Below are 24478 nucleotides of genomic sequence, written 5' to 3'. Positions count from 1 at the left end.
GAAAAAATACATACGCATACATCAATTACACGATTGCCTTTCTCAAGAAAGTCGCAACCCGAAAATTACGAGCAACAAGACAGACGAAAGGAGTATGTAATTGTACCTAGAACTCAGACTCCGGTTCTAATGAAACTTCATGTGCTAAAACAATCATGGTCTTGAAGGGTAAAAGGGAAAAGAAAAAAAAAATAGGAAAATACACGGCATTTTATTATACATGAAAAGCCCGGCAAACATAAAACAGCTTTACACTGTTTAAGCGGAATCACCCTTGTTCTCACCCTCGGGCTTGGGGTTCTCCTTCTCCTCCATATCCTGCTTTCTGCTCTCAAGCGTAAAGTAAAGGCTCTTGCCAGCACCCTCCAAAGTATTCGTAATGCTGGATCCCATGCTCTGCAGGGCCATGACAAGCTGTGACCGCAAGCCATCCATACCGCCCTCGATGCTGGTGACCCACTTGGATTGCTCGACGTCGAAGACCTGGCCGTCCATACGGGCAGCAATCAGAGACAGCTTGTTCAGGCCGTTCTGAGTGGTCAGTTCATGCCAGCCCGGGTTGCCCTTTCGCGTGGGCAAAGGAAGCCCGATGGCCTTGGGAGCCAGGACCTGTAACGCAGCCTTCAAGTGTTCGGGGGAAACGTGGGGGATGCTGAGCACGGCCACAGGTCCAACGAGAAGTTCCGCGAGCTCGTGTCTGCCCTTCATTTTCCAGACGGCGTCATGGGCAGCGCGGGAAAGGTCATGGGTGAGGGACGGGTCGTCGCGCGATCCGACGAGGGGGATTTCGGCCGATGTTTGCGTGACGGGGTCAACTGCTCTGGGGACCTGGCCGTTTTCCAATGCGGCCTTGTTGGGACGGAAATATTCCACGATACGGAGGGCGACCTCGAAAATGTGCGTCTGGACAATCTGGATCTTGATGTGCGGAGCCAAGGCTGGGGCGCTCCGGCCCTCCGAGGCAATCTGCTCGTCCACCTTCTGCATGGCCTTGCCCAGCTCTCGGCGGATGGCGGACCATTCGACTGATTGGAGGTTGTCGTGCTGCAGGAAGACCATGAGAGGCGTGGTGCGGATGATGGAGGTGTATTGCCGGAGGAGCTGGGACCGGCGGAATTCGGGGTTGCGGTGCGAGGGAGGCTGCGAGGGAGGGAAGTGGGCGATGGGGACGGGAGAGTGTGTCATTTGTTCAATTGATGCGGCCGGGGTCGTCGCTGTAGCTGCGGTGCTGGCATATCTGGCAGCAATTGGGAGCTCATGCTGAGAGAGCCTCTGTCGGCGGACCGGCTGAGCGATGCGGCTTGAGATGCGTACGCGAGGCGGCATTGTGAAGGTGGAGGAGGAGATTCAGGTAGCGGGAAAGATTGGGAGTGGTGCAGCACAGCGGACAGATCAAAATCGAACGAGATCAGTCCAGGCCCGTGGAATTGGCGATACCGGCGATTTGAGCACGTCTGGAGGGAGGCCGGCTGGACGAAAATATGGCAGAAATCTTGGGGGTCCCAAAGCGGGTTAGACTGGGTAATAGGCGGTGGAGTTCTGCCGGGCGCAAATGATGACTCTTTGATCTGCGGTCGCCGGCGCGACCCAAAACTCCGGCTGCTCCGTCTTACTTCCTTATCTTGAGGGGCCTTGAGAGGAAATTGTGACTCAATTGACTATATAGGAGTCTTCTCAGTGTTCGACCACCGGTGGCTCTACCTCAAGGCAAAATGTCCGCCCAAACCCACGACCAGAAGCCGCAGCATGTCTCTATCTCACCCCTCCTCAAGAGACTCGCCTACCCCGCTACGGAACGTCGAGTTGAAGCTTCTGAGATTGCTTCAGCATTCGCGCTGATTTTCGAAGATGGGATCTCGCACATTCAGACAGCAGCTCTTCTGACGCTCTTGCATTCCACGGGATTGGATCGTGATGCGGAAGTCATTGCCAAATGCTCCCACCGCATGCGCGAGGCCGCTCGCCAGGTCGACCGGCCTAGCTTGAAGGCTGCTATCCAGTCGCGGGCAAAGAAGGAGGGCAACTACAGGGGTGGTCTGGTGAGTGACGCAGCCGTATCTAGCACTCAATTGGAGCATACAGCTAATATCTTGGTGTTCTCTAGTGCGATATTGTTGGTACCGGTGGAGATTCGCATTCTACCTTCAACATTTCCACGACCTCCTCGATCATCGCTTCCCCTCTCCTCATGACCGCCAAACACGGCAACCGCGCGCAGACCTCTTTCTCCGGATCCGCCGATGTCCTGAACGCTGTTACCCCTGTTCCCCCGAAGATTGGCGCAATCACTGCTGAGAACCTAAGCCAGGTCTACGCCGAGACCAATTACTCCTTCCTCTTTGCCCCCAACTTCCACTTTGGAATGATGTACGCGGACCCGGTGCGTCGTGGACTCGGACTTCGGACAATTTTCAATCTGATGGGACCTCTCGCCAACCCAGTCGATTGGGCCATCGAGGCGCGTGTTGTTGGTGTGGCCTACCAGAGCTTGGGACCGGTGTTTGTGGAGGCTTTGCGACAGAACGGCTGCAAGAAGGCGTTGGTTATTTGCGGTGAAGAGGATTTGGACGAGATCAGCTGCGCAGGAAAGACAAACTGCTGGCAATTGTCGGAATATCCTAACCCCGCGTATGACAACTCCCATGATGATGATTGCTCCTGTGATGACGAAGAGGTCCCCCGCAGTTTGGTCAAGATGGAGACCTTCCAATTGCAGCCGTCCGACTTTGGCCTGCCAACCCACCCTCTTTCCGAAGTGGGCGGCAGAAAGATGCCCAAGGACAACGCAGCCAAGCTGATGAGCATTCTGCGAAATGAGCTGCCTCGTGACGACCCAATCCTGAGCTTCGTGCTCATGAACGTGGCTGCCCTTCTGACGGTGTCGGGTATCTGCGAAGCGGACACTAGCAACATGGGCCCTGGCGATGACGGTCAGGTCATCACCGAGCGTGGCCCCGGTGGCGGGCGCTGGAAGGAGGGTGTCCGGCGAGCCCGGTGGGCCGTCGAGAGCGGTGCTGCGCTCAAGTCCTTCGAGAAGTTCGTCGAAGTCACGAACAAACTGTAAGGTGCCCGTTTGAGAATATATTTTCTGATTCTCGTCTTCTCCCACTTTCTGTTTCCCAGGACTCTCTGCCGGGAATGAAATACCATAGCTTGAATATAGATATTTCGGGTATTTAGGGATAATACAGGGTAGCTGTAACCGCCATCGCGCATAGACTATGACAAAGTCATGGTATAATCCTTGGGAATACGAGTAAATTGCCTGGACAACGTATTGACCTCAAGCAACTGCAACTGTAACCGTTCTCGACAAGAAAAGTCCTTCGCGCATCCTTCCAACTACCCTCCAACAAGCACCCCATCCCAACTTGTTCCAACAAAACAAAATCCTCCAAGAAACGAAAAGCAAACTCCCAAGCGCCACCAAATGCACATCATCGTAAACGACAACCAAGCAAACAAGACCAGGCGCAAGCCCAATCACACCTTCCTCCAATTCCGTGCACCCCACAGCACAGCACGTCGCATCGCATCCCATCCCACCAAATCAAATCAAATCAAACCGATTCACCGCGCCTCGAACTGAACCATTCTATACAAACAAACACCACGTCAGCATCCATTCATTCATTCCCAAACCCACCCCACAACACACAACAAATACCCGGCGGGAAAGAGAAAGAGGGGATGGATAAAACTAACCTCTTCGTCCTCTCCTTATACAACACCCGATGCCCACACTCCTTACACCGAATCTGGTCTCCTCTCTTCAACGAAACACGCGAATTGCACTCGCCGCACAGGTACGCGACCACCGGACCATCCAGGGAGCCGGCGCCAGCGCCCATGCCATCACCGCTGAAGGCGTTCTGGCCGCCCATGTTGGGCACTTGGTATTGTTCGCGGGACATGCTGGGGATTTCTTTCTTTTGTATCGGATTCGTAGGGTGTAGGAGGGTTGGAGGTTCGCTGTTGTTGAAAGGGTGGGTAGGTGGGTTGGTTGGTTGAGTGTCGGGGAAGTTTGAGGCGCTGGAGGTTAGTATGATGGTTTGTTCTGGAACTTTTTTGTCGGAGGGCTGGGTTGGGTTGCCGGATGCGGTTAGGGTGGGATTGGTTGGGGTTGGTTAGTAAGCGGGTTGTGTCTGTGTTGTTATGGGGGTTGGGTGTATATGTGGGATGTTTGGGAGCGATCGTGGATTTGTAAGTGCTTTTTTCAGGTATGGAAGATAATTATGATCGTGCTTGCAGGCTTTTCTTTGAATTAGGGATAAAATTCTGTTGGAAATTTTTCCAAGCTCTGTAGGCCATGAACTGACGGGCTTGTCCATAGTAGAATCTCACTATAGATTCTGGCCTTCGTATAACCTACGTGACTTAATGTTACTGATCGGATTTTTCAGTTACATTTAATCAGTTGCAAGCTGCTAGAATAATATCTATATAAACAATATACACCCATATACGATCAGCATATATAAAGCAAACCAGCTGGAACCAACAAGAAAAACTTGGTATCTCTCTATATCCGATGCAGCCCATGCATAGACTTTTGCCCGATGGAGTAAATGCACGCATGTCCTCAATGTCATCCAGAATATCACAGGGTATATCATAACGTTAAAGAAGCAAGTGAACTACCAACCACCCCCAATCTTCCCGGCAAGTTCGACCACGCGGGTAGTATCATTCACAGCAGGCTGGTTTTTGCCGACATCGCTCTCCACCTCGCGATATGTAGTATAGGCCAGCTTCGAAAGAGGAATACCCATAAAATCAGACCAATAGCGCAAGGCACTATGAACCTTGTCTTCCTTCTCCAGAATGGAAAGAGACTGCGACTGGTTGCCAACTTCATGTTCGGAATCCGATTCCGCAGAGTAATATGCCTCGTCCACACGCGCAAGCCAGGTGCGTTGCTCATGTGGTGTCGGTTTCGACGACGAGTCAGGCACTTCTCCCGGCTGTGTGTTAGAAGTAGCTTCGCGAGCATCCTCAATGCGGATCTGTCCCCCTCCGTTTGTACAGCCTCCAGGGCATGCCATGACTTCTACATAGGCGTAATCCGTGCCAGAACCGGCGGCCGCAGCAGCCCGTCCAACAGGCTGCCGGCGATTACCGCCCGGGAGTCGCGATACCCGTGCAGGTTTGAGCTTCCTGACAAGGTTCTGGATGTTCCGGAAACCGTAATAGCGTGCTGCTTTCAGGATAGGCGTGCGCTCAGACGACATGAGGACGTACTCAACTACATCGGCATTTCTGCCTCGTTGAGTCACGATCTCACTGCCTGGATTCCGTGCTTGGAAAGTTTCAAGGACGTGGTGAAGGTAACCTCCGGATGTACCTGCAGCGGCGGTCTGTCTCGGAGAACTTTTGGCAAACAAGAATCCATTCAAAGTCTTGTCGGGGAATGGTGGTGTGAAAGATTGAGGAAGGGGCTTTAACGGTAGGTTAGGCAGAGAGATGCCTCTGGATGATGCGAGACTGAGTAGCTCGCGCGTAGTGATTACACAGTCAACGTCACGAACGGGGGTATGATGTTCGTCCTTCGCAGACATCCACGAGGCATCAGTGAGCTCTTCGCGACTGGCTTCGAGTTTCTTATCGAAGCAAGGCATGATGGCCAAATGCCAAATGCAAGAAGCTGAAATTCCGAGTGATTTGCCTAAAACGGTCTTTAGGAACGTGCCTGCCAGCGCCTGCGGGGACTTAAGTCGAGACAAGTGAGGAAGAATAAATGGATGTGTTTTCTCAGCATAGCAGATCCAGCCGGGACATGCGGAGGAGAGAATAGGCCGCTTCGGAAGTGCGCCGTCTGTACCAGAGGACCCCATATTACATGTCAGAGTCTCGCTGACTTCGTCCGCTGTAAGAGCCAACACCGCTTCACGCAGGACATTAGTATCAACAACCCATGTAAAACCGCTGCCGTTTTTGCCCCCTGCCTTCAAACCCTGGGGTCCACTAAGGAACTGATGAATCAAGTATGTTGCTTCCTTCTCCGTAATCCCGTAGGTCGCTGCTAAGCTTGCCCTCACCTGAGGACTGACACTTGCGACGAACACCCGACCTTCATTCGTCGTTACGAGTTCATGTGCGGATCTTCCATCTTCATGGCTTAGTGGGAGCTCGGGATGCGCATCCAGGGTATTAAGGACTTCGGCGTGCGATTGCAACGAAATGAGCACGGCCTCGGCAGAAGTGACACAACCAGAGCATGCAAGGCAGTCTGTTAATGAGATCTGTGCTGGAGGAAGATTTTCAGGCTCAACCTTGTCTTCTGTGGTCACCTCGTAGGGATTCTGATAGATTATAAATCAGCGTGCATTCATTGGATAAAGTGGGGGACGATGAAGAAGAGACCTAAATACATACGTCTGATTTCGAAGCATCCTTTACAGGGAGTGTTTCCACAGGCTTAATGCACGCGACTCCCGGAGAAATGAAATCATTCAAGTCGTCTGCTGACAGAATGGCACTCATTGTGGCGGAAGTCCAAGATTCCAAGCTAGATGAGCAGATATAGGACGAACGCCACTCCGCGGCGGCCTCAGATGCTTGTGCGACAACACCGAATGGCTAATTCAACGCCGTGAAAGCTTCAGGTTGAATTCAAAAGTGAGAAGCAATATCCGTTCACAGTAAATGTGGCAGGAGGAAGAAATGTAACTGTGACTATGAGTGAGGGAAAGATGGATGCTTTGTCATCGCAGTGGCGACGAACCCTTCTGAGTACAGTACTTATCGGCTGCCCCGCGATCGGCGCTGATAAGCTCACCGCCTGCGGGCTCCGCCCGACAGGCACCCGTGTTCTGCCGCGCCTTCGTGTTGCCCCTCGAATACGATTTAGGCGGCCGATCAACGCTAGCTTCATCTCCCAGCCTTGCTGCCTAAGTCAGTCGGATCAAAGTCATGTGAGATGCAGTTGAAACTATTTTGGACGGTCATATAAATTCTCCTGGAGAATTTGAATATTCACAGCAGGCTAGAAACATAGTACAATGAGTCCGAAGTTGTTACCGGATTATTTTCGACCCGTGAATAGGCGGCCCCGGCCTGTCACCAAAACTGATAGGAGAACAATATTGAGATCGACTGCAGAGGAAACACAAGCACTCCTTCCCGGCATATTGAGCGTAGTGCCTCAGGCACCCCCAACGGCACAATACTGTCCACGCAGCAGATACCCGGCCTTGAATCCAAGGTTCAGCCCAAAGCTATCCACCTATGTCGAAGTCCTATTCGGAGACACATTCGACATCGCAATCAGGCTTAGCAATCATGTCAGACAGTTCCGGCAAAGTGACATGCAGAATGTGTGCGTTTTGAATATGGCCAATGAAAGAAATCCAGGCGGTGGTTGGCTTAATGGAGCTATGGCCCAGGAAGAAGCTCTTTGCTATCGAAGCAGCCTCAGCTCGACCCTTAAACGACGGTACTATCCAATAGGACAACGGGACTCCATTTACTCTCCAACAGTTGTCGTATTTCGTGAAAGCTTCACGCAAGGGCACGGGCTGATGGATCTGCAAAAGCCCGAGCTTCTTCCCGTGGTGAGCGTGATCAGTGTGGCCGCGCTGGAAGAACCAGAGGTGGATGATTCGACAACTCCACCAAGTTATAAACACAGTTCTGATCGAGATTTGACGAAAGATAAGATGCGGACCATTCTCCGCATATCAGGGTATAAGAAGCATCGGCGAATTGTTCTAGGCGCCCTGGGTTGTGGCGCATTCGCAAACCCAAATGCTGAGGTAGCGGAGTGCTGGTCCGAGGTCTTGCAAGAACGTGAATTTCAAGGGTGGTGGGAAAAGATCGTGTTTGCGGTCTTGGATGACATGTCTAAAGTTGCCCAGGGAGACAGCAATTTTGATGTTTTCCGAGAGAGGCTGCATGGGTTGAAGGTTTGAACAAGTAGACGGGCAGAAGGGTATAGAACAGATGACGATCTCTGAAATGGTTCTTCACAGGTCCTATTTCCAGTGTATCCGCAGATACAACGATTAGAGTGTCCATACCAAAGAGCGCAATCTATGAATATTCTATTTCCTAAGCCGGCTCGAGCGCCTCCTGTTGGAGGGCTCGGCTTCTACCGGCTTAGTCTTCGCCTCATCTTCGTCTTCAGTCTTGATAGATTTCCTGTTTTGTCTCTTGGGCTCCGTTTTCTTGGGTTTGGCATCCTCTTCGCTGGTGTCGGGCTCGCTCTCTTCCTTTATTGCTGGTGCCCGCTTCCGCTTAGACTTACTTGGCGCGTTGCTAACATCGTCGCTGCTGATATCTTTGGCTACTGATCCCGTCTTCTTCTGCACGCTTGGGACCACTGCACTGGTTCTGCCGCCAACCGTAAGGAAAGTAATCTTTTCCCCATTTGGCAGCATACATGAGGCATTCTTCTTGCCTTTACTCCAGCGATGCTTGAACAACCAGTCGGCCGGAAACTTTTCAGAATCCGCCAGTAGATCCACAGATGTTGAGCAGACGTAGTGTAGTGCGGAGTGGAGTTCCTTGATCTGGTCATCATTCAAAGTGTTGCTGTATTGCTCAGGGTGAATCTTGGCATGATACAGTATTTCGTCTCTGGATACCAGTCAGCCTTGAAACTTCAGACTGTATAATCAACATGGCACATACCCCATCCAGTTCCCAATCCCGCTTATATTCGCCTGGTCGAGGAGCAGGGCTTTCACGGGAACCTTCTTGCTCCTTAGCTTCTTTGCTAGCCACTCCTCCGTCACAATATCTTTATCTGCAACTGGGTCCGGCCCATTCTCTTTCAGTGGACTGTATTTGCGGATCTCTTCTGCAGGGCAGTCCACCAGTCGAATTCTCCCAAGTCGGCGAAAATCAACAAAAGCAGCCTCTGTCTTAGGGTCCTCATCGGTCTCGAGCAAGAACTTCCAATACTTGGGCGGCCACTCCTTATCTTCCGGCTTGTCTGTCCGATAGTAATATGTGTCGGCATTTCGAATTTTCAGCCAGCCCGCCATGCCAAAATGCATTACAGCATGAGGCGGTGATGACATGGCAAGCCAAAAGTACTTGCCCTGTTGTCCGGCACCGACCACTTTCTTCCCTTCCATTGCCTTTTGAAACTCAGCGGCGGTGGTCCCGGCTTTGCCATAGATGATATCATCATTCTGCACAGACACCTTGGAGAGGGTCTTGCCAACGAGATGTTGGCGAAGGAAATGAACTATGCGCGACACTTCCGCTAGCTCGGGCATGGCGTCCAAGATTGAAGCTTATGTCTGGATGGTTAGTATAATGTGGAAACAACCCGTATACACAAATGTGCTCTTTCCAATCAATTCAATGGTGCAAGCGGACTCGAGTTAAGAATCGCCTTGCTCTAGGAGAAGGTGGTGCTGAATGTCGAGGCACGCGTCGACAATCACGTAGTCCCGTGATTCCAGGATGCTAACCGGTTCAGGCAATCTACAGGATCCCCAGAACGAAATACGGCACGCGGGCCGAGCCTCGTAGGAACTTCCACTTCCTAGTAGGCACTGAGGGGAGGCTTGCCTATGACACCGCATGCTACTTTCTTGTTAGCCTAGCCCATTGGTACTTTAAGACGTATCGTTATTCTCGGTTTTCTAAGCTACGTCGGTCGGGACAACGCTCTATATTCCCGCCGCTCAATCTACCTTACCATACAGCTCGCTAGTGGCGTGATTATAGCATACAGCCTCCAAAGTGGAGTGGTTTTGGAAGGAAACCTCCAGGTCAACCCGTGATTCTGGAAAGGTCGAGGATCAGAAAATGTCTCGAGAATCGTCGACGTTGACGTCGGCTCCTCAGTTAGCTCCACAATTCTGTTTCAACGAGAGGTTGCTCAGAGGTATGTCCAGCCATGGCCACCGTCGGATGGCAATATCACAAGGCTAATCAGTATCTGAGCTGCCGTATAGATTTTCTACGGATTTCCAGGTCAACCATCGATGATTCGATCACGCAAAACCTCAATGCATTGTACGACCCAGCCCGACAAGGTTTTGACCCCTCATCAACAGCCATTCGCCAAGTAGACGCTGGAGAAGGGAAACAGATCGACGCCGCTGCTTGCCAGGGCTTCAAGAATAATGTTTTGTTTCCGTCATGGCAGGTTCGCTCGGACGTGCTGAACTACTGCGCCGGGGTGGCTACGAGCCCTGATCCGGAAGACCCGGATCTCATTCTCCGACAGACGGAATCTGCTCTAGACCGTGAGCGCGTTGTCGACGACCGGCTAGACCCATACACGGCCCGTTTCTTGCCTCGGGAGGCACGAACGGAGTCATTGGCAAACCTCGTTCGGACTCAACGGGGCGTCGAAGAAATCATACGCGCGCGCACATGGGGTTTGGTATCCGACAGATGTAGTGACTCGTCGGAAACCTGGCAAGAAGCTCTCAATAAATGGCGTGAGAATAAACAGCAGAAGCCAGCGCCACCGTCAACAGAATGATCTGGTCAGCACGGCATGGGTTGTCGTCAACAGCCCTCTAGGTATCCCGGGAGTAGCTACTTTCGGCTTCCTACTGGCAGATGACTGACTTTGGTTCTTATGGGCTGATTCCATATGTACATGATATTGTAAGATATTGCATGTTAAAGGCGTTCGTTGTTGGAACTGGGGTCCGGACTGGAACCCTGGCTAGTACCCAGCTCATGCGTAAAAACCTCCAGTGTAACGAGAGTATCAGCTTCCATATCAACCATCTATAAGGGCATCGGAGAGTAATTCGGCGACCATGGCAGAGGTGGGCGTTGCAGATGCAGCCAGGCCGCTCGGATAATAATTTCGACTGGTGCCGGGCTGCCCTCGAGGACGGCGGTCGGCAAGAACCTTCGAGAGTGACCGCATCAGGAATACCATTCGAGCCGCCCGAACTGGTGAATTCGAGGATCGGGCAGGGGTTACATTGTTATACCCCCTGAGACGTGCATCTTGTCGGAGTGTTGGCCATAGCTTATCGCTGCCTGATCGACTAATCGTCGGCCATCGTCATTCCTTCCCCGCGCACTTCAAGCTTCCGTCTTCGCACAGTCACTTGGCAAGTCCTTCACTGACCACCACCGGCCACCACAATCACCATGCCGCAACCATTGAACTCCAAGGATGCGTCCTTGTTTCGCCAAGTGGTTCGCCACTACGAGAACAAGCAACATAAGAAGGGTGGGTTGCGATTCCATTTGGACACGCTGGAGGTCTCCGCAAGTGGGCTGGAAAGCTAACTCTGCTATACTCCGGACAGGTATCAAGACCGCTGAACAGATTCTCAAGAAGAACCCGAACCATGGCGACACCCTGGCAATGAAGGCTCTTATCATGAGCAACATGGGACAGCAAGAGGAGGCCTTTGTGCTGGCCAAGGAAGCACTGAAGAACGATATGAAGTCGCACATCTGCTGGCACGTGTATGGATTGCTGTACCGGGCAGAAAAGAACTACGAGGAGGCCATCAAGGCATACCGGTTTGCTCTGCGGATTGAGCCCGAGTCTCAGCCCATCCAGCGGGACCTTGCGCTGCTGCAGATGCAAATGCGCGATTACCAAGGCTACATACAGAGCAGGAAAACTATGCTCCAGGCTCGCCCCGGATTCCGGCAGAACTGGACCGCTCTCGCGATTGCACACCACCTATCTGGGGATCTCGAGGAGGCCGAGAAAGTGTTGACAACGTACGAGGAGACGCTGAAGATTCCCCCGCCAACCTCAGATATGGAGCACTCGGAAGCCGTCTTGTACAAGAACACGATTATGGCCGAGGCCGGTAAGGTGGAGCAGGCGCTGGAGCATCTTGAGAAGTTTGGACACAGAATTTCGGACGTTCTTGCTGTGATGGAGCTGAAGGCAGACTACCTTTTGCGACTGGACCGGAAGGCCGAAGCAGAGGCAGCCTACACCGCCCTCCTCGACCGGAACCCAGAGAACTCGCTCTACTACGACGCCTTGATCCGGGCCAAGGGCATTGCTAGTGATGACCACAAAACCCAGAAGGCCGTCTACGATTCGTGGGTGGAGAAGAACCCCCGTGGTGATGCACCTCGCAGAATCCCCTTGGATTTCCTGGAAGGTGATGACTTCAAGCAGGCTGCCGATGTCTACTTGCAGCGCATGCTCAAGAAGGGCGTTCCCTCCCTCTTTGCCAACATCAAGTCTCTCTACAGCAACCCGGCCAAGCGCGACACGGTGCAGGAGCTGGTTGAAGGGTACGTCGCGACGACGTCCGCGGAAGGTCAGTCGGATGCCGACAAGACTGATTTCCTTTCTTCCTCCTACTACTTCCTCGCCCAACACTACAACTACTCCCTGAGCCGCGACTTGTCTAAGGCCATGGCGAATGTCGACAAGGCCATCGAGCTGTCGCCCAAAGCCGTTGAGTATCAGTTGACCAAGGCGAGGATATGGAAGCACTACGGAAACCTGGAGAAGGCGGCAGAGGAGATGGAGAAGGCCAGGCAGCTGGATGAAAAGGATCGTCACATCAACTCGAAGGCTGCCAAGTATCAACTTCGTAACAACGAAAACGATAAGGGCCTTGACAACATGAGCAAGTTCACTCGCAATGAAACTGTTGGCGGAGCCTTGGGCGATCTCCACGAGATGCAATGTGTTTGGTACCTGACTGAGGATGGTGAGGCCTACCTGCGCCAGAAGAAGCTTGGCCTCGCGCTGAAGCGATTCCATGCCGTGTACAACATCTTCGACACCTGGCAAGAGGATCAATTCGATTTCCACAGCTTCTCCCTTCGCAAGGGTATGATCCGTGCGTATGTGGACATGGTTCGCTGGGAAGACCGCTTGCGTGAGCACCCGTTCTACACCCGGATGGCTGTTTCCGCCATCAAGTCATACATCCTTCTCCACGACCAGCCAGACCTGGCCCATGGACCGCTGCCCAACGGCTCTGCCGATGACGACAACGAACGCAAGAAGGCTGTCAAGAAGGCCAAGAAGGAGCAACAACGTCTGGAGAAGCTCGAGGCGGAGAAGCGTGAGGCCAGAAAGGCAGCAAGCACAAAGAATGTTGACGGCGAAGTGAAGAAGGAAGACCCTGACCCGCTGGGCAACAAGCTTGTTCAGACGCAAGACCCGCTCAAGGATGCGACCAAGTTCTTGACTCCCCTGCTGGAGCTTAGCCCTAAGAGCATTGAGGCGCAGAGTCTTGGGTTCGAGGTTTACCTTAGAAGAGGCATGTTCCCCCTAGGCGCAAAATATCGGATCAACTAACCAAAAATCCAGGTAAGCATGCACTTGCCCTCAAGTGCCTCAGCGCAATCCACGCCATCGACGCATCCCACCCGACTCTTCACGTCCAAACCCTCCGATTCCGCAAGGCTTTGGATAGCCTTTCCGAGCCGCTCGCACCTCAAGTGGCCGAGGTTGTCAACGCCGAATTCGAGACCCTGCTCCCCAAGGGCCAAAACCTCGAGGAGTGGAACGACTCCTTCCTCTCCACCCACAAGGAGAGCGTCTCTCACCAACAAGCCGGCCTCACCTGCCGTCAGCTCTTGAAGCCCGACTCCAAGCCTCAGTGCGAACAGGATCTCACCTCCACCCTCGATTCCAAGGACATCACCATCGAGACAGCCCTTGCAGGTCTGGAGCTGCTGAACGAGTGGGGAAGCAACCAAGCCGCAAAGGCTGCTTATGCCCAGAAGGCCAGCAGCAAGTGGCCTGAGGCCACCCTGTTCCGTGTCGACTAAGAGACACACCAACAACCGGGACTTAACCTGCTTTATTTGACCTGTAACATGATTGGCGCAAAAGACACCATTCTTTGTCTCTAGTTAGCTTCTTCCTTATCCTTAGAACCAAACAACCACAACCCGTTGTTGTGCTGGATACCTGGACGTACAGTACATATTTGGCAGGTACTCTAACCCAGGTAGGGTGTGACGGGGGAGAGAACCAAAGTCATACACGGCAAAAATTGCTCTCAACTATTAGTATGAGCGCACTAGACCTCTGAGCTAAAAAAAATTCATCAAGGCATACTTACTCCTTGTGTCAATACGAACACTAGTACTATATCGAGTTATAGGTGGTTCCTAGTAGAGCGGTTTAAAATATCATACACTAGTATTGTGGTGGACTACTGCAGTCACTCAAATGGACCAATATGTCTAGGTATGCAAAAGCAGTTCGATGTTCAAGAGTATCTTGAATTGGACTAATATACAGTGAAAAGGAGATGATAGTACATATAGAACAATACAACTGAACCGAACCGAATAGACACGTTTCCCATGCAATGATTCGTATCACCCAGACAGACGGAAAGAAAGAAAGGAAGAAATAGGCAGACATAGATGTGGTCTATATACCCATAACCCGACACAGATAGAGAAATCTAATTTCTATTTATGATGACTTGTCCCCACTTCATATTCAAACGAATACTTACTCCTCGTCGAGGTTACCGAGGATAGGCTTCCTCTTCAGAGTTTCCTCGTCTTCGCCGTACCCGTATTTAACCCACATGTGCTTCCAGAAGGGGACAGGGGCAGGACGCTCCTCGCCGAGGATGTATTCCTGGCCGTCGAAGATACGTTGAGCCCGGGCTTCTTCCTCCGGGGAGATTGTGTAGCGGTGCATGCGGGAGGCGATGCGGGGGTCGAGGACGATGTCGTTCAGCCATTCGCGTTCCTTGTCCGGGTTGGCTTCGTCCTTGCGGTGGACGGACTTGTGCCATTCTTTTTCTTCGTGTTCGAGGATGGTTTGTTGTTCGTAGGTGATGCCGAGGGTGTCGTCGGCGGTGGCGATGGGGGAGTCGGAGGCGGAGTCGGCGCTGGAGGAGCCGGTGGTGTAAGGGCGGCTGTAGGAGGCGAGGACCATGGCCGCGACGTCACGGCCGACGCTCTCAGCGAGATGGCGCTGGTTGAGGTATCGGTAGAGTCTGATGGGGGTGTTTAGGAAGCCCAGGAGGTGGGGGAAGGCGATGGGGACGGAGCCTTCGAGGGATGGAGGAAGAGTCGGGGGGAGGGGTTGTGAGGAGTAGTCGGTGGGAGACAGGTAGGTTGGTGTTGGGCCGACGGGTTTGGCGGGCTTTTCGTCCTTATTTTCCTTCTCGGGGGCGTTGGCGTCGCCTTCTGGCTTGTTCTCTGACGGGGTCTCCGTGGCGGGTGTGCCTTCGGGGGCAGGGCTTGTTTCCGCAGCGTCGGGGGTGAAAGCGGGCTCCTCTGTAGGGGGAGGGGGAGGAGGATCCAAAGGTCCCAGCCAACCTTCGTGCAGACCACGGATGTATTCCTTCCATGTGTGACGACCGATGATGAGGTCACCCTTGGGACCGGGCTCCTCCGTCACGCCCATCTGCGTCCTGGCGTTCATGACAATGGTCTCGACATTGGTTTCTTCCACCACGGTGCTGGGTTCGCCTGCCTTTCGTCTGAACTTGCGAATGCGCTCCGCGAAGCCAGCACGGATATCGCCTTCTCTTCTGCCTTCAATGACTTGGTAGTCGAGTGCCGCTGCGACGAGGATCGGCTTGACGTATTCCTTGAAGTGGTCGCGGGCTACGCGGAGACCGTCGCCTGGGGGTGCGGACAGGAAGACAGTGATTTTGCGTCTGGTTTGCTCGATGGGGAGAGTCTCTTTGGAGAGGTGGGCGACAAGGTCACCCCATTTGCGTTGCGCGCGACGTTTCTCTTTACGGTCGTAGATTACAGCCGCGGCGAAGGAGCCGGTGACGGTGAAGAAGATCATCCAGTTCCGGGAAGGGAGTTTCATGCGGAGATTGGGCATGCCTTTGCTTATATTAGGTTTGTATATACTGGCAGGGTAGACGAGAGGCTATACCGAGCATTCTGAAGGCCGGGTTGGGAGCCTTGGGAGCGTTCGCCGCGGACTGGGCCGGGCCTGAGGCCGCAGCGGAATTGGAGGACTCCGCCATGGTAGAGGGTGGGAGATGAAAGATGCAGAGCGAATTAGGGTATATAGATAGAATGCAACTTAGTAGCACGCAAAACAGATGACTGGGAACAAGAGCCCTTCCCTCATGGCATGATAGTGAAGCGAAATGTATGGCAACCGAAAAAGTTCGGGATGCACTGCACAGCTCCGTCGGGACGAGGTTTATCCGGGCCAGGATCCTGAGTATAGCCCCGGCTTGGATGGCACGCAGATGCACCCCATGAACTCACGCTTGCAGTGTTCGCGGAGAATTGTTGATTGGAATGGATGTAGATTATTTTCAGTAATTCTTGGGGTTATCTTCTGCGCCCGTCGACCTGGATTAGCCAGTGAGAGAGGTTCCTTGTGTCTAGTGCAGTCTGCCTTGCCATTTCTTGTAGTACCAAGGTGAATCGGGGCATCAGACTGTCAAACTGAGCACGTGTGCAAGGTTGTATACCACCAGTGATTCATCGCCGTGAAGCAGAGTGCCAGCCTGCAGCTGGGATGGTGGGAGGTGGCATTCGTGGCACCAACCGGGTGCCGTACGAGTCTGGAACATCGGCGTGCCTCAGGCCGCGGGGCCAACCCTCGATCGGGCCCTTTGGTTCCCCCTCCCCCGTGCTGATCGGGATAGTCCCTTTGGGAGGTGTTGCAGTATTTGTGGTATTGGCATCAAGTTCTTGTCGGATTGCCTTACTGACTGTCTCACTGGGTTTTGTCCTTTGTGAGAACCGCTTCTGGTGCCGTGGCCTGTAAAACAACCGCCACCGTGCCTGGGCCTCTCCACAGCATTTCCCCCTCTCTAACCAACTAAGGGACACGGAGAAGCGCTCCTGAAAGTGCCTGTCGAGCCCCTTCGCCTCCTGAGGCCACCGCTCCTTCGGACTCTTCTCCCCTCCCCCTGGAAACCTTTCCCATCCAATTCTTTCCCTTATCGCCTCCCCTTCCTCCGTCCAGTCCTCCCACTCCCCCCGCATTCTCTATCTTTCGTTTGGTAGTCGGGGAGGAAGTTTTCCACCATGGACCCCAACAACAACAACCGTCTCCACCTGAATTTCGGGTACAATGATCGTGGTTTCAATGCCGCCGCGGCCAACAACCGCGCCTATCCCACTACCCCCTCCGCCTTCCCCCAGCCGATCTACCAGAACCAGGGTCCCCAGGATTATATGGACGCCCAGAACGGTGCTTATGCTCAAGGCGGTTATTTCATGGCCAATCCTTACCAAGCCCAGGCGCCGTACGGCCAGCCGCATTACGGCCAGAACCTGCAGTCCCCTCAGCCCGCCTACCAATCCCGCATGGGGTACAGTGCCAACGATGGGACCAACGGCTTGATCCAGCAGTTCTCCAACCAGGATCTGAACTCTCCTCGCTCGGGTTTCTTCGCTCGCTCGGCCTCTCCCGCCCAGCGACCCCGAACGGCCGGTTCCCCCGCCCCCGGGCAGCAGCAGCCGGGTCACCTGGCGCCCCCTATGCCTCGGAGCCCTCGCACGCCTGCCGAGAACGAGGAGCTCCAGCGGTATCCCGAGCGATACTCCGAAAATGTCCACAAGCGTGGTAAGGCTGCCAAAGAGTTGGTTAGCGTGTTCTTCAATGAGAACATCGAGCGCGCGCGCGATCGCAACATGCGGTGAGTAGCCACGCCCCTACCCCTGGTCCATCTGTGTGGCCTAGTGTCGCTGACTCGAATGTTGTTCTTAGGTCTGCTGAGTTGGACAAGATGATCCGCGAGCCGAGTATTCCCAAGGAGACCAAGTGCAAGGAGGCCGAGGTGCTTGCGAAGAAAGAGTCGAATTTCCTCCGGTTCCTGCGTACCAAGGAGACCCCGCAGAACTTCCAGACCATCAAGATCATCGGAAAGGGTGCATTTGGTGAGGTGAAGTTGGTGCAAAGGAAGACCGACGGCAAGATCTATGCACTGAAGTCGTTGATCAAGACCGAGATGTTCAAGAAGGACCAGCTGGCTCACGTTCGTGCGGAGCGTGATATCCTGGCTGACTCCAAGGATAACCCGTGGTTGGTGAAGCTGCACGCTTCCTTCCAGGACTCGGCGTATTTGTATCTGCTGATGGAGTTCTTGCCCGGTGGTGACTTGATGACCATGTTGATCAAGTACGAGATTTTCTCTGAGGATATCACACGTTTCTATATGGCAGAGATTGTCATGGCGATTGAGGCGGTTCACAAACTTGGCTTCCTTCACCGGTAAGTGCTGAAACTCGCCTGCTGCATGCCGAAATGTGCATCACCCAAGACGACATGTGCTGATTAGTTTATTCAATAGTGATATCAAGCCTGACAACATTCTTTTGGATCGCGGCGGTCACGTCAAGCTGACGGACTTTGGTCTTTCCACGGGAGGAAAGAAGACCCACGATAACTCCTACTACCAGAACCTGCTTAAGAACTCAACGTCCAAGGACAAGAACCGCAACTCGGGTTACTTCAACGATGCGATCAACCTGACCGTGTCCAACCGTGGACAAATCAACACCTGGAGAAAGTCTCGTCGTGCCATGGCGTACTCGACTGTTGGTACCCCCGACTATATTGCCCCCGAGATCTTCAACGGGCAAGGGTACACCTACCTGTGCGATTGGTGGTCCGTTGGTGCGATCATGTTCGAGTGCCTCGTGGGTTGGCCCCCATTCTGCGCAGAAGACACCACCGACACCTACCGTAAGATCGTGAACTGGAGAGAGTGTCTTTACTTCCCCGAGGAACTCACCCTGTCGCGCGATTCGGAAGGTCTCATCAGGAGGTAAGTTCGCGCGCCTCGCACCCATGCCCCAATGCTAATTTGGAACAGTTTCCTGTGTGATGCGGAACACCGTGTTGGAAGCGAAGGTGGCCAATTTGGTGGCGCAACGCAAATCAAGAACCACCCCTTCTTCCGTGGCGTGGTCTGGGAGCAACTGCGCAGCATCCGGGCTCCTTTCGAACCCAGACTGAGTTCGAACATTGACGTGTCGTACTTCCCGATTGATGAAATTCCTCAGGAGGATACTAGCGCCATCCACCGGGCTCAGGCTCGCGCCATGCCGGACGAGCAGGAGGCAGAGATGAGCCTTCCGTTCATCGGGTACACGTACAAAGCGTTCAACGCTTTCCAGGGAAATTGAGGATACAGTCGACATCCCAGCGTTTGGTGAACCCACGATGGACGTCATTGAAGAGTCCGAGAGCGGGCGGGCTTGCATTGATGGCTTTTCGATGGCGCATTTAGGTTCTGGTCTCGGGATGACCTTGTGCATCAGTTTCATCAGCATCTAGCGCATTTGACATTTCGCCTCCGTTGGTCACGACCTAGCATTGTTCACTTCCTTACCTATTGTTTTGCATCCGTGTCGCGAGACGACGATTGCTAGTTACCGACTGTATCTAGCCTGAAGGATACATATGATGGAAATCAGAAAATCATGTATGAAGCCGCGACTGCAGGATAGTCTATAGACAGCGCAGTACTAGCCAAATCCAGTTACATTGCGGTTAACCGATTCCGTGTAGTAAAGTTGATGACATGGCAGTATCATTAGAAGCAAAAGAGGGCATGGTATTTGATGAAAGCCGCTCCAACCCAATCACAGCAATGGTAGGTACGAACAATAGCCACATTATTTGCCAGCGTGTAAACCGTGAAACGCCCAGAGCCCATCTTCAATGTAACAATAGCGACAATAGAAGCAATTCACTCCCCCAACCATCAATCAAGCCTTCGGCTCCATCGGCGCCAACCCAGGCACACCCGAAAACCGCTCCTCTCTCTCCGTCTTAAACATAATCTGGACCCAAAACTCCTTACTATCCTCATCAAACCACGTCCAATACCTGCCCTCCCGGCGATCAATCTCCCTGGCCTGCAACTTAAACCCACAAGTCTGATACGGCTCGGCCGCCACCACCAAATACTGAAAACTCTTATCCGGCGGCTCCTCCACCTTCTGCTCAAACGCCGACATAAACCGGACTTTGGGCGTCACACCCGGCGTGATCTCCTGATACTGCAACTGAAACAACATGCCCAGCTGCCTCGTCAACGGATCCCGGATCTTGGTGATCTTATACCCCGGTCGGCCGATCTTGATTGTTTGCTTGCGGACTTGCACGCCCATGGCGCCGGGAAGAGACGACGGGTCTTGGTTCTTGCCTTCGCGTTGTTCGCGGGCCGCGCGCCGCGCGAGGTTCGTTTGATGTTTGCGCCCTTGCGTGTGGGCCAGATACGAGCCGTCATTTTGGTGGACTGTCAGGCAAAGTCGACATTCAAAACTGCCGACGTGGTTTTTGAAGAAGTACGGGTCTTTTTCGAGGTCGATGGTTTCCAGGGCGAGTTTGCGGAGACGTTCGCGTCGGTCGGCGTTCGTGGCGGAGTGTGAGGCCACGCCGCCGCCGCCGAATTTGGAACCGGCGCGGTTCTGGGGGGGGTTAGTGGGGGGCTGCCTAGGTGGTGTGGGAGGGGGGGATGGGAGGTCTGCGAACCTGGTAATCCATGGTGCCGGTGTTGGGTTCGTGGTGGAGGTGGAGGTGATATCGAGTTCTGGATCGCCGTGAAGTTCTCCGCTGCTGCAGTTGTGTTGATGCCTGAGGCAGAAAAGTGATGTAAGCGAGGGACGGGCTGCGATTGGTGGAGCGGGGAGTTGGGAAATCCGTCACATGCTGGGAGGATGGTACTTGGTCGGAGCTGTCTGATGCTCGATACCACGGTTTAGAAATGGAACAGGCTCAGGTAGGTCAGCGGCGGTCTTATGCTGGGGACTTGTGCACTATCCGCTACGTGGGGACAGTCGATGGGACTGCTGGAGAGTGGTTGGGAGTTGAATGGGATGATCCGACTCGGGGGAAGCACTCGGGGCAGCATCGCGGGGTGAGGTATTTCACATGTAGGTACATACTCTCCTGGACATCGCAGAAGAGAGAGAACCTTTGTCACTGTTTGTAATGCTTATAGATTGCAGGCAAAAGCAAACATCCTTCGGCAGGGTCATTCGTGCGTCCGTCTCGGCCAGCAGATAAACCTCGAGGGTTCCTCGAGGCCCTGCGCGAGAAGTACGCGTCCGAGCCCCTGGAAGAAGAACTAGCTAGACAGAAGCAGGGCGAGAGTGCTACAGATGATGCTCTGCCTAAGCCGATCGAGATCAGCGGCAAGGTTGTTGAAGAAGTCGGCTTCGACAAGATCCGGAAGCAGCTTGCTAAGCTCCAGGAACTGAAGATCGTACTTCTTGACGGACAACGAGTAGCCGGTGTGCTGGGGCATGATGCATCAGCCGAAGAACTTGAAGCTGCATATGCGGAGATCGAGCAGACTTGTCCACAAATTACTGAGCTGGATCTCAGCCAGAATTTGTTGGCGTCTTGGAGTGCTGTGGCCCGGATATGTGAACGGTCAAAGCTACTGAAGAGACTGAAGTTGATGTGGGTATCGTCTAGAAATCAATGATGCGGAGTGAGCTGATTTGATACAGTGGAAACCGGCTTGGTCCCCTTGAGGAAGGGTTGAAGTTCGAGGGAGTCACAGCGCTTCATATTGACGAGACGCTTCTTACTTGGGAGGAGATTTCAGCCTTAACATATCAGTTTCCAGTCATTGCCTCTCTTTCTGCCTCAGCGAACCAAATCTCGATGATCGCAACGCCACTATCCAGTACCATCACACGCCTCACTCTGGAGAACAATGACCTCACTTCCGTATCCTCTATCAAACCTCTCGCCTCCCTACCAAACCTGGAGCATCTTTCCCTTCGCGGAAACAACATCTCCACCATCTACAATTCAGATGACGAGTTTCAGTTCTCACACAGCCTCCACTCCCTCGATATATCCCGTAACAAGATCACCACCTGGGATTTTGTCAACCAGCTGCCATCCGTATTTCCCGGTCTGGACACCCTTCGAATATCCGGGAACCCACTGTATGACCAGTCCATCGGACCCTCCCACATCACAGGGGTGCCAGAGAAACCCATGACGGTGGACGAAGCATACATGTTGACGCTCTCGCGCATTGCCTCTCTGCAGCTTCTCAACTACGGCAAGATCACCGCCAAGGACCGCAACAATGGCGAGCTGTACTACCTATCTCTCATCGGAAAGGAGCTATCTGATTTTCCTGAGACTGCAGAGCCGCGTATCCTTGCTGCGCATCCTCGGTATGAGGAACTGTGCGATCTGTACGGCCAGCCTGTGATCAGGAGAGTGGAATCTGGGTCAGGTGCTGCTGTGAACCCGCGGTCTGTTGCTGCACGACTGGTGAAGTTGGTCTTCCACCTCTCTCAGACAGGGACTCTACAGGGTGAGGGCGCCGTCAAAGTCAAAGAAGTCCCTCGATCGTTTGATACGTATCAAGTCAAAGCTATTGTGTCTCGTTTATTTGGGCTGCCGCCTTACAGCTTCAGACTAATTTGGGAGACTGACGAGCTGGACCCAGTCAGCAAAGAGAAGATGGAAGACGACGAGGGCTGGGATAGTGAGGACGAGGTAGAAGATATGAAGGATGAAAAGACATTTGAGGAACCGGGCTTTGTCAAACGAGAGGTAGAGCTTGTGGATACCACGAAAGATATCGGGTTCTGGTTCCAGTCTGATCTGGTTGAAGCGAGGATCAGGGTGGAAGTTTAGTACATATTCGTGTGGTTACAAGTGATCACATAATGAAAACAATACCCTTGCTTTAGATTGTTGCTTTGGGATGAAATCACTCGAGGATTGTATCTGGTCACCTGAACCAGGGTCATGTGTCTGCTCTGCCACACTCCTTTTCCTCTTCCCGCATTGTCGGACTCCTATTTTGCAGCTATCCATTCCTTCAACAGCTACAAGTCTGACTTCACAGGATTCAAGTGCTGTACTGTCTTAGTGTGAGCCATGAGCTACAACATAGTTATCTGTGGGCCCAGTAGCATCACCTACTCCAAACTATGCCATCGGTTCAATTGCCACCCTTGCTACTGCACTACTGCGCTACTTATGCACCTGTCAGCAGAATGCCATCGAAGAATCATGTCTACGGGGCAATGACCCTCACTCAACAAGGATAATCGTTTATCTCCGCCAGTGGCTCAATCGGACATAACAAAGGATTGTTTCTTCTTCTATATCCCTCATTTTGAGGAACTAGTGCAGGGACCTGTCAGCATTTAGCGTCAAGCAACCTTATTCCCTTCATGGGGCAACCCCTGAGATTGAAGCATACAATTTGGTAGAATCTCTCGGTTTGCCATTGCGAATAATGTTTTTCTCTCTTTCGGTCCGATGATTGCTGGATCCACATCGGGCACTAATTGCTGACAGTTGCAGATACGACCAGCGAACCATGGTTCCCTACGATCTATACGCTCAATGAGAGGTTGTGGCAAGAGTTGACTATACTTGGCGACATTCAGATGAACGGATAAACATGCTGATACTTGTTATCTCCGTGCAGAATGGAATAGGGTGTCAGTCTCAGTTCTCACTGAGACACAATGATGGAGTCTTCAGCGCATATAAATCTCCTCAGGCCCTCTCATTCCTCCTCCCATCCATCTTTCAGATTTTATATCCTGACGCTTCCACTTCATTGCCATTCTCCAATTCTCCCCGGCCAACACCATGACTACTCGCTACGAGCAAGTCCACAGAAACCCCCAGGGTCCAGGCGATGCCCGCCCAACCGCCATGCAAATCATCCACGACGAAGGTCTAGAGGGCCAACTGACAGACCGATCAATCCTAATCACCGGTGCCTCAGCCGGCCTTGGAGTCGAAACCGCCAAAGCCCTCTACACCACCGGCGCCACGCTATACCTAACAGCCCGCAACCTCGACAAAGCCAAGCAAGCCCTAGGCAGCGAGCTCATCTCCTCACCGCGCGTACATCTCCTCGAAATGGACCTCTCATCCCTCGAAAGCGTGCGCGCCTGTGCCGCTGAACTCCTATCCAAGACCCAAACCCTTAACATCATCATCGCCAACGCCGGCATCATGGCCACGCCCGAAGGACGCACCAAGGACAACATTGAGCTCCAATTCGGCACCAACTACCTCAGCCACTTCCTGCTTTTCCTTCTCCTCCGTTCTGCCCTCCTCGCCGCCGCCACGCCCCAGGTCCCGTCCCGGGTGATATTCCTCTCCTCCATCGCCCACCGCTACTCAGAAGTCAACTTCTCCAACATCAACCTCGACGGCGAATACGAGAAATGGAAAGCCTACGGCCAGAGCAAATGCGCTATGCTCTGGGCCGCCAACGAAATCGACCGTCGCTACGCCTCCCAACACATCCGCGCCTTTAGCGTCCAACCCGGTGGCGTCCAGACCGGATTGCTTCAGCACATGTCAGAGGAAGAGAAGACCGGACTTACCTCCGACCCTACCCTAGGTCCGCAGTTTAAGAGTCCCGAGCAGGGCGCAGCCACGACGGTATGGGGAGCAACCTCGAAATCGCTTCACGGTCTGGGGGGCAAGTATCTCGAGGACGTACAAATCGCGAGGGCATATGATGAGAGTGAGGGACAATGGGCGCCAGGATATTTCCCGCACGCGTACAGCCCAGAAAAAGAGCACAAGCTATGGGAGATTTCCCTACGATTGGTCGGTATGAACGAGTAAACACCACCCCCCCCC

General features: G+C 53.2%; 13 protein-coding genes across 13 annotated transcripts; 7 read left to right on the top strand and 6 right to left on the bottom strand.

Annotated features, from left to right (window-relative positions):
* Positions 1-84: 84 nt before the first annotated feature.
* On the bottom strand, positions 85-1467 carry BO80DRAFT_424961 (mitochondrial 54S ribosomal protein uL10m). Its single transcript, XM_025719408.1, has one exon. The coding sequence runs from the start codon at positions 1324-1326 to the stop codon at positions 259-261; it is 1068 nt and encodes a 355-aa protein (XP_025575315.1). The 5' UTR covers positions 1327-1467; the 3' UTR covers positions 85-258.
* Positions 1468-1712: 245 nt separating this feature from the next.
* On the top strand, positions 1713-3064 carry BO80DRAFT_355237 (anthranilate phosphoribosyltransferase; the record flags this gene model as incomplete). The annotated part of the gene is made up of 2 exons (XM_025715743.1): positions 1713-2039; positions 2105-3064. 2 exons carry the CDS (start codon positions 1713-1715, stop codon positions 3062-3064), a joined length of 1287 nt encoding a protein of 428 aa, XP_025575314.1.
* Positions 3065-3570: 506 nt separating this feature from the next.
* BO80DRAFT_444857 (Rpo12/RPC10 RNA polymerase subunit family protein) lies at positions 3571-3914 on the bottom strand (the record flags this gene model as incomplete). The annotated part of the gene is made up of 2 exons (XM_025721459.1): positions 3571-3595; positions 3706-3914. The coding sequence occupies 2 exons, from the start codon at positions 3912-3914 to the stop codon at positions 3571-3573; spliced, it is 234 nt and encodes a 77-aa protein (XP_025575313.1).
* A 502-nt stretch (positions 3915-4416) lies between these two features.
* nar1 (iron-sulfur cluster assembly protein NAR1) lies at positions 4417-6695 on the bottom strand. The gene is made up of 2 exons (XM_025719407.1): positions 6376-6695; positions 4417-6302 (listed from the first exon to the last, which is right to left on the bottom strand). The coding sequence occupies exons 1-2, from the start codon at positions 6481-6483 to the stop codon at positions 4638-4640; spliced, it is 1773 nt and encodes a 590-aa protein (XP_025575312.1). The 5' UTR covers positions 6484-6695; the 3' UTR covers positions 4417-4637.
* A 181-nt stretch (positions 6696-6876) lies between these two features.
* On the top strand, positions 6877-8106 carry BO80DRAFT_424958 (uncharacterized protein). Its single transcript, XM_025719406.1, has one exon. The coding sequence runs from the start codon at positions 7002-7004 to the stop codon at positions 7908-7910; it is 909 nt and encodes a 302-aa protein (XP_025575311.1). The 5' UTR covers positions 6877-7001; the 3' UTR covers positions 7911-8106.
* Positions 8043-9224, bottom strand: BO80DRAFT_355262 (putative formamidopyrimidine-DNA glycosylase; the record flags this gene model as incomplete). The annotated part of the gene is made up of 2 exons (XM_025715746.1): positions 8043-8577; positions 8632-9224. The coding sequence occupies 2 exons, from the start codon at positions 9222-9224 to the stop codon at positions 8043-8045; spliced, it is 1128 nt and encodes a 375-aa protein (XP_025575310.1).
* Positions 9225-9762: 538 nt separating this feature from the next.
* BO80DRAFT_455109 (MIX23 family protein) lies at positions 9763-10447 on the top strand (the record flags this gene model as incomplete). Its single annotated transcript, XM_025722094.1, has 2 exons — positions 9763-9841; positions 9912-10447. The coding sequence occupies 2 exons, from the start codon at positions 9763-9765 to the stop codon at positions 10445-10447; spliced, it is 615 nt and encodes a 204-aa protein (XP_025575309.1).
* Positions 10448-11076: 629 nt separating this feature from the next.
* BO80DRAFT_355478 (peptide alpha-N-acetyltransferase complex A subunit NAT1) lies at positions 11077-13692 on the top strand (the record flags this gene model as incomplete). Its single annotated transcript, XM_025715759.1, is given in 3 exon segments — positions 11077-11158; positions 11238-13182; positions 13194-13692. 3 exon segments carry the CDS (start codon positions 11077-11079, stop codon positions 13690-13692), a joined length of 2526 nt encoding a protein of 841 aa, XP_025575308.1.
* A 440-nt stretch (positions 13693-14132) lies between these two features.
* On the bottom strand, positions 14133-16134 carry BO80DRAFT_493503 (Tim22-complex subunit TIM54). The gene is made up of 2 exons (XM_025723821.1): positions 15785-16134; positions 14133-15732 (listed from the first exon to the last, which is right to left on the bottom strand). Exons 1-2 carry the CDS (start codon positions 15876-15878, stop codon positions 14390-14392), a joined length of 1437 nt encoding a protein of 478 aa, XP_025575307.1. The 5' UTR covers positions 15879-16134; the 3' UTR covers positions 14133-14389.
* A 426-nt stretch (positions 16135-16560) lies between these two features.
* On the top strand, positions 16561-19005 carry BO80DRAFT_493502 (serine/threonine protein kinase CBK1; the record flags this gene model as incomplete). Its single annotated transcript, XM_025723820.1, has 4 exons — positions 16561-17513; positions 17585-18088; positions 18168-18644; positions 18693-19005. The coding sequence occupies exons 1-4, from the start codon at positions 16900-16902 to the stop codon at positions 19003-19005; spliced, it is 1908 nt and encodes a 635-aa protein (XP_025575306.1). The 5' UTR covers positions 16561-16899.
* Positions 19006-19337: 332 nt separating this feature from the next.
* Positions 19338-20400, bottom strand: BO80DRAFT_406589 (spliceosome assembly protein PRP11). The gene is made up of 2 exons (XM_025717765.1): positions 20360-20400; positions 19338-20295 (listed from the first exon to the last, which is right to left on the bottom strand). Exons 1-2 carry the CDS (start codon positions 20369-20371, stop codon positions 19591-19593), a joined length of 717 nt encoding a protein of 238 aa, XP_025575305.1. The 5' UTR covers positions 20372-20400; the 3' UTR covers positions 19338-19590.
* Positions 20401-20547: 147 nt separating this feature from the next.
* Positions 20548-22723, top strand: BO80DRAFT_381572 (putative tubulin-specific chaperone). Its single transcript, XM_025716848.1, has 3 exons — positions 20548-20760; positions 20836-21292; positions 21343-22723. Exons 1-3 carry the CDS (start codon positions 20592-20594, stop codon positions 22493-22495), a joined length of 1779 nt encoding a protein of 592 aa, XP_025575304.1. The 5' UTR covers positions 20548-20591; the 3' UTR covers positions 22496-22723.
* A 744-nt stretch (positions 22724-23467) lies between these two features.
* BO80DRAFT_381570 (short-chain dehydrogenase) lies at positions 23468-24463 on the top strand (the record flags this gene model as incomplete). The annotated part of the gene is made up of 1 exon (XM_025716847.1): positions 23468-24463. The coding sequence occupies one exon, from the start codon at positions 23468-23470 to the stop codon at positions 24461-24463; it is 996 nt and encodes a 331-aa protein (XP_025575303.1).
* Positions 24464-24478: the final 15 nt, after the last annotated feature.

This window comes from Aspergillus ibericus (genome assembly GCF_003184845.1).
Source record: "Aspergillus ibericus CBS 121593 unplaced genomic scaffold BO80scaffold_19, whole genome shotgun sequence".
Taxonomy (NCBI): domain Eukaryota; kingdom Fungi; phylum Ascomycota; class Eurotiomycetes; order Eurotiales; family Aspergillaceae; genus Aspergillus; species Aspergillus ibericus.
This window is presented reverse-complemented; position numbering and strand designations above follow the sequence as displayed.

What these genes read in the sequence shown, in the direction of transcription:
- BO80DRAFT_424961 (XM_025719408.1), bottom strand. Translation starts at nt 1,326, where the DNA reads ATGCCGCCTCGCGTACGCATCTCAAGCCGCATCGCTCAGCCGGTCCGC.
- nar1 (XM_025719407.1), bottom strand. Translation starts at nt 6,483, where the DNA reads ATGAGTGCCATTCTGTCAGCAGACGACTTGAATGATTTCATTTCTCCG. An exon ending in AGGATGCTTCGAAATCAGAC is followed by an intron (nt 6,303 to 6,375) that starts GTATGTATTTAG and finishes ATAATCTATCAG; the next exon opens with AATCCCTACGAGGTGACCAC.
- BO80DRAFT_424958 (XM_025719406.1), top strand. Translation starts at nt 7,002, where the DNA reads ATGAGTCCGAAGTTGTTACCGGATTATTTTCGACCCGTGAATAGGCGG.
- BO80DRAFT_493503 (XM_025723821.1), bottom strand. Translation starts at nt 15,878, where the DNA reads ATGGCGGAGTCCTCCAATTCCGCTGCGGCCTCAGGCCCGGCCCAGTCC. An exon ending in CCCGGCCTTCAGAATGCTCG is followed by an intron (nt 15,733 to 15,784) that starts GTATAGCCTCTC and finishes ATATAAGCAAAG; the next exon opens with GCATGCCCAATCTCCGCATG.
- BO80DRAFT_381572 (XM_025716848.1), top strand. Translation starts at nt 20,592, where the DNA reads ATGGAACAGGCTCAGGTAGGTCAGCGGCGGTCTTATGCTGGGGACTTG. An exon ending in CGGGGTGAGGTATTTCACAT is followed by an intron (nt 20,761 to 20,835) that starts GTAGGTACATAC and finishes TATAGATTGCAG; the next exon opens with GCAAAAGCAAACATCCTTCG. An exon ending in CTGAAGAGACTGAAGTTGAT is followed by an intron (nt 21,293 to 21,342) that starts GTGGGTATCGTC and finishes GATTTGATACAG; the next exon opens with TGGAAACCGGCTTGGTCCCC.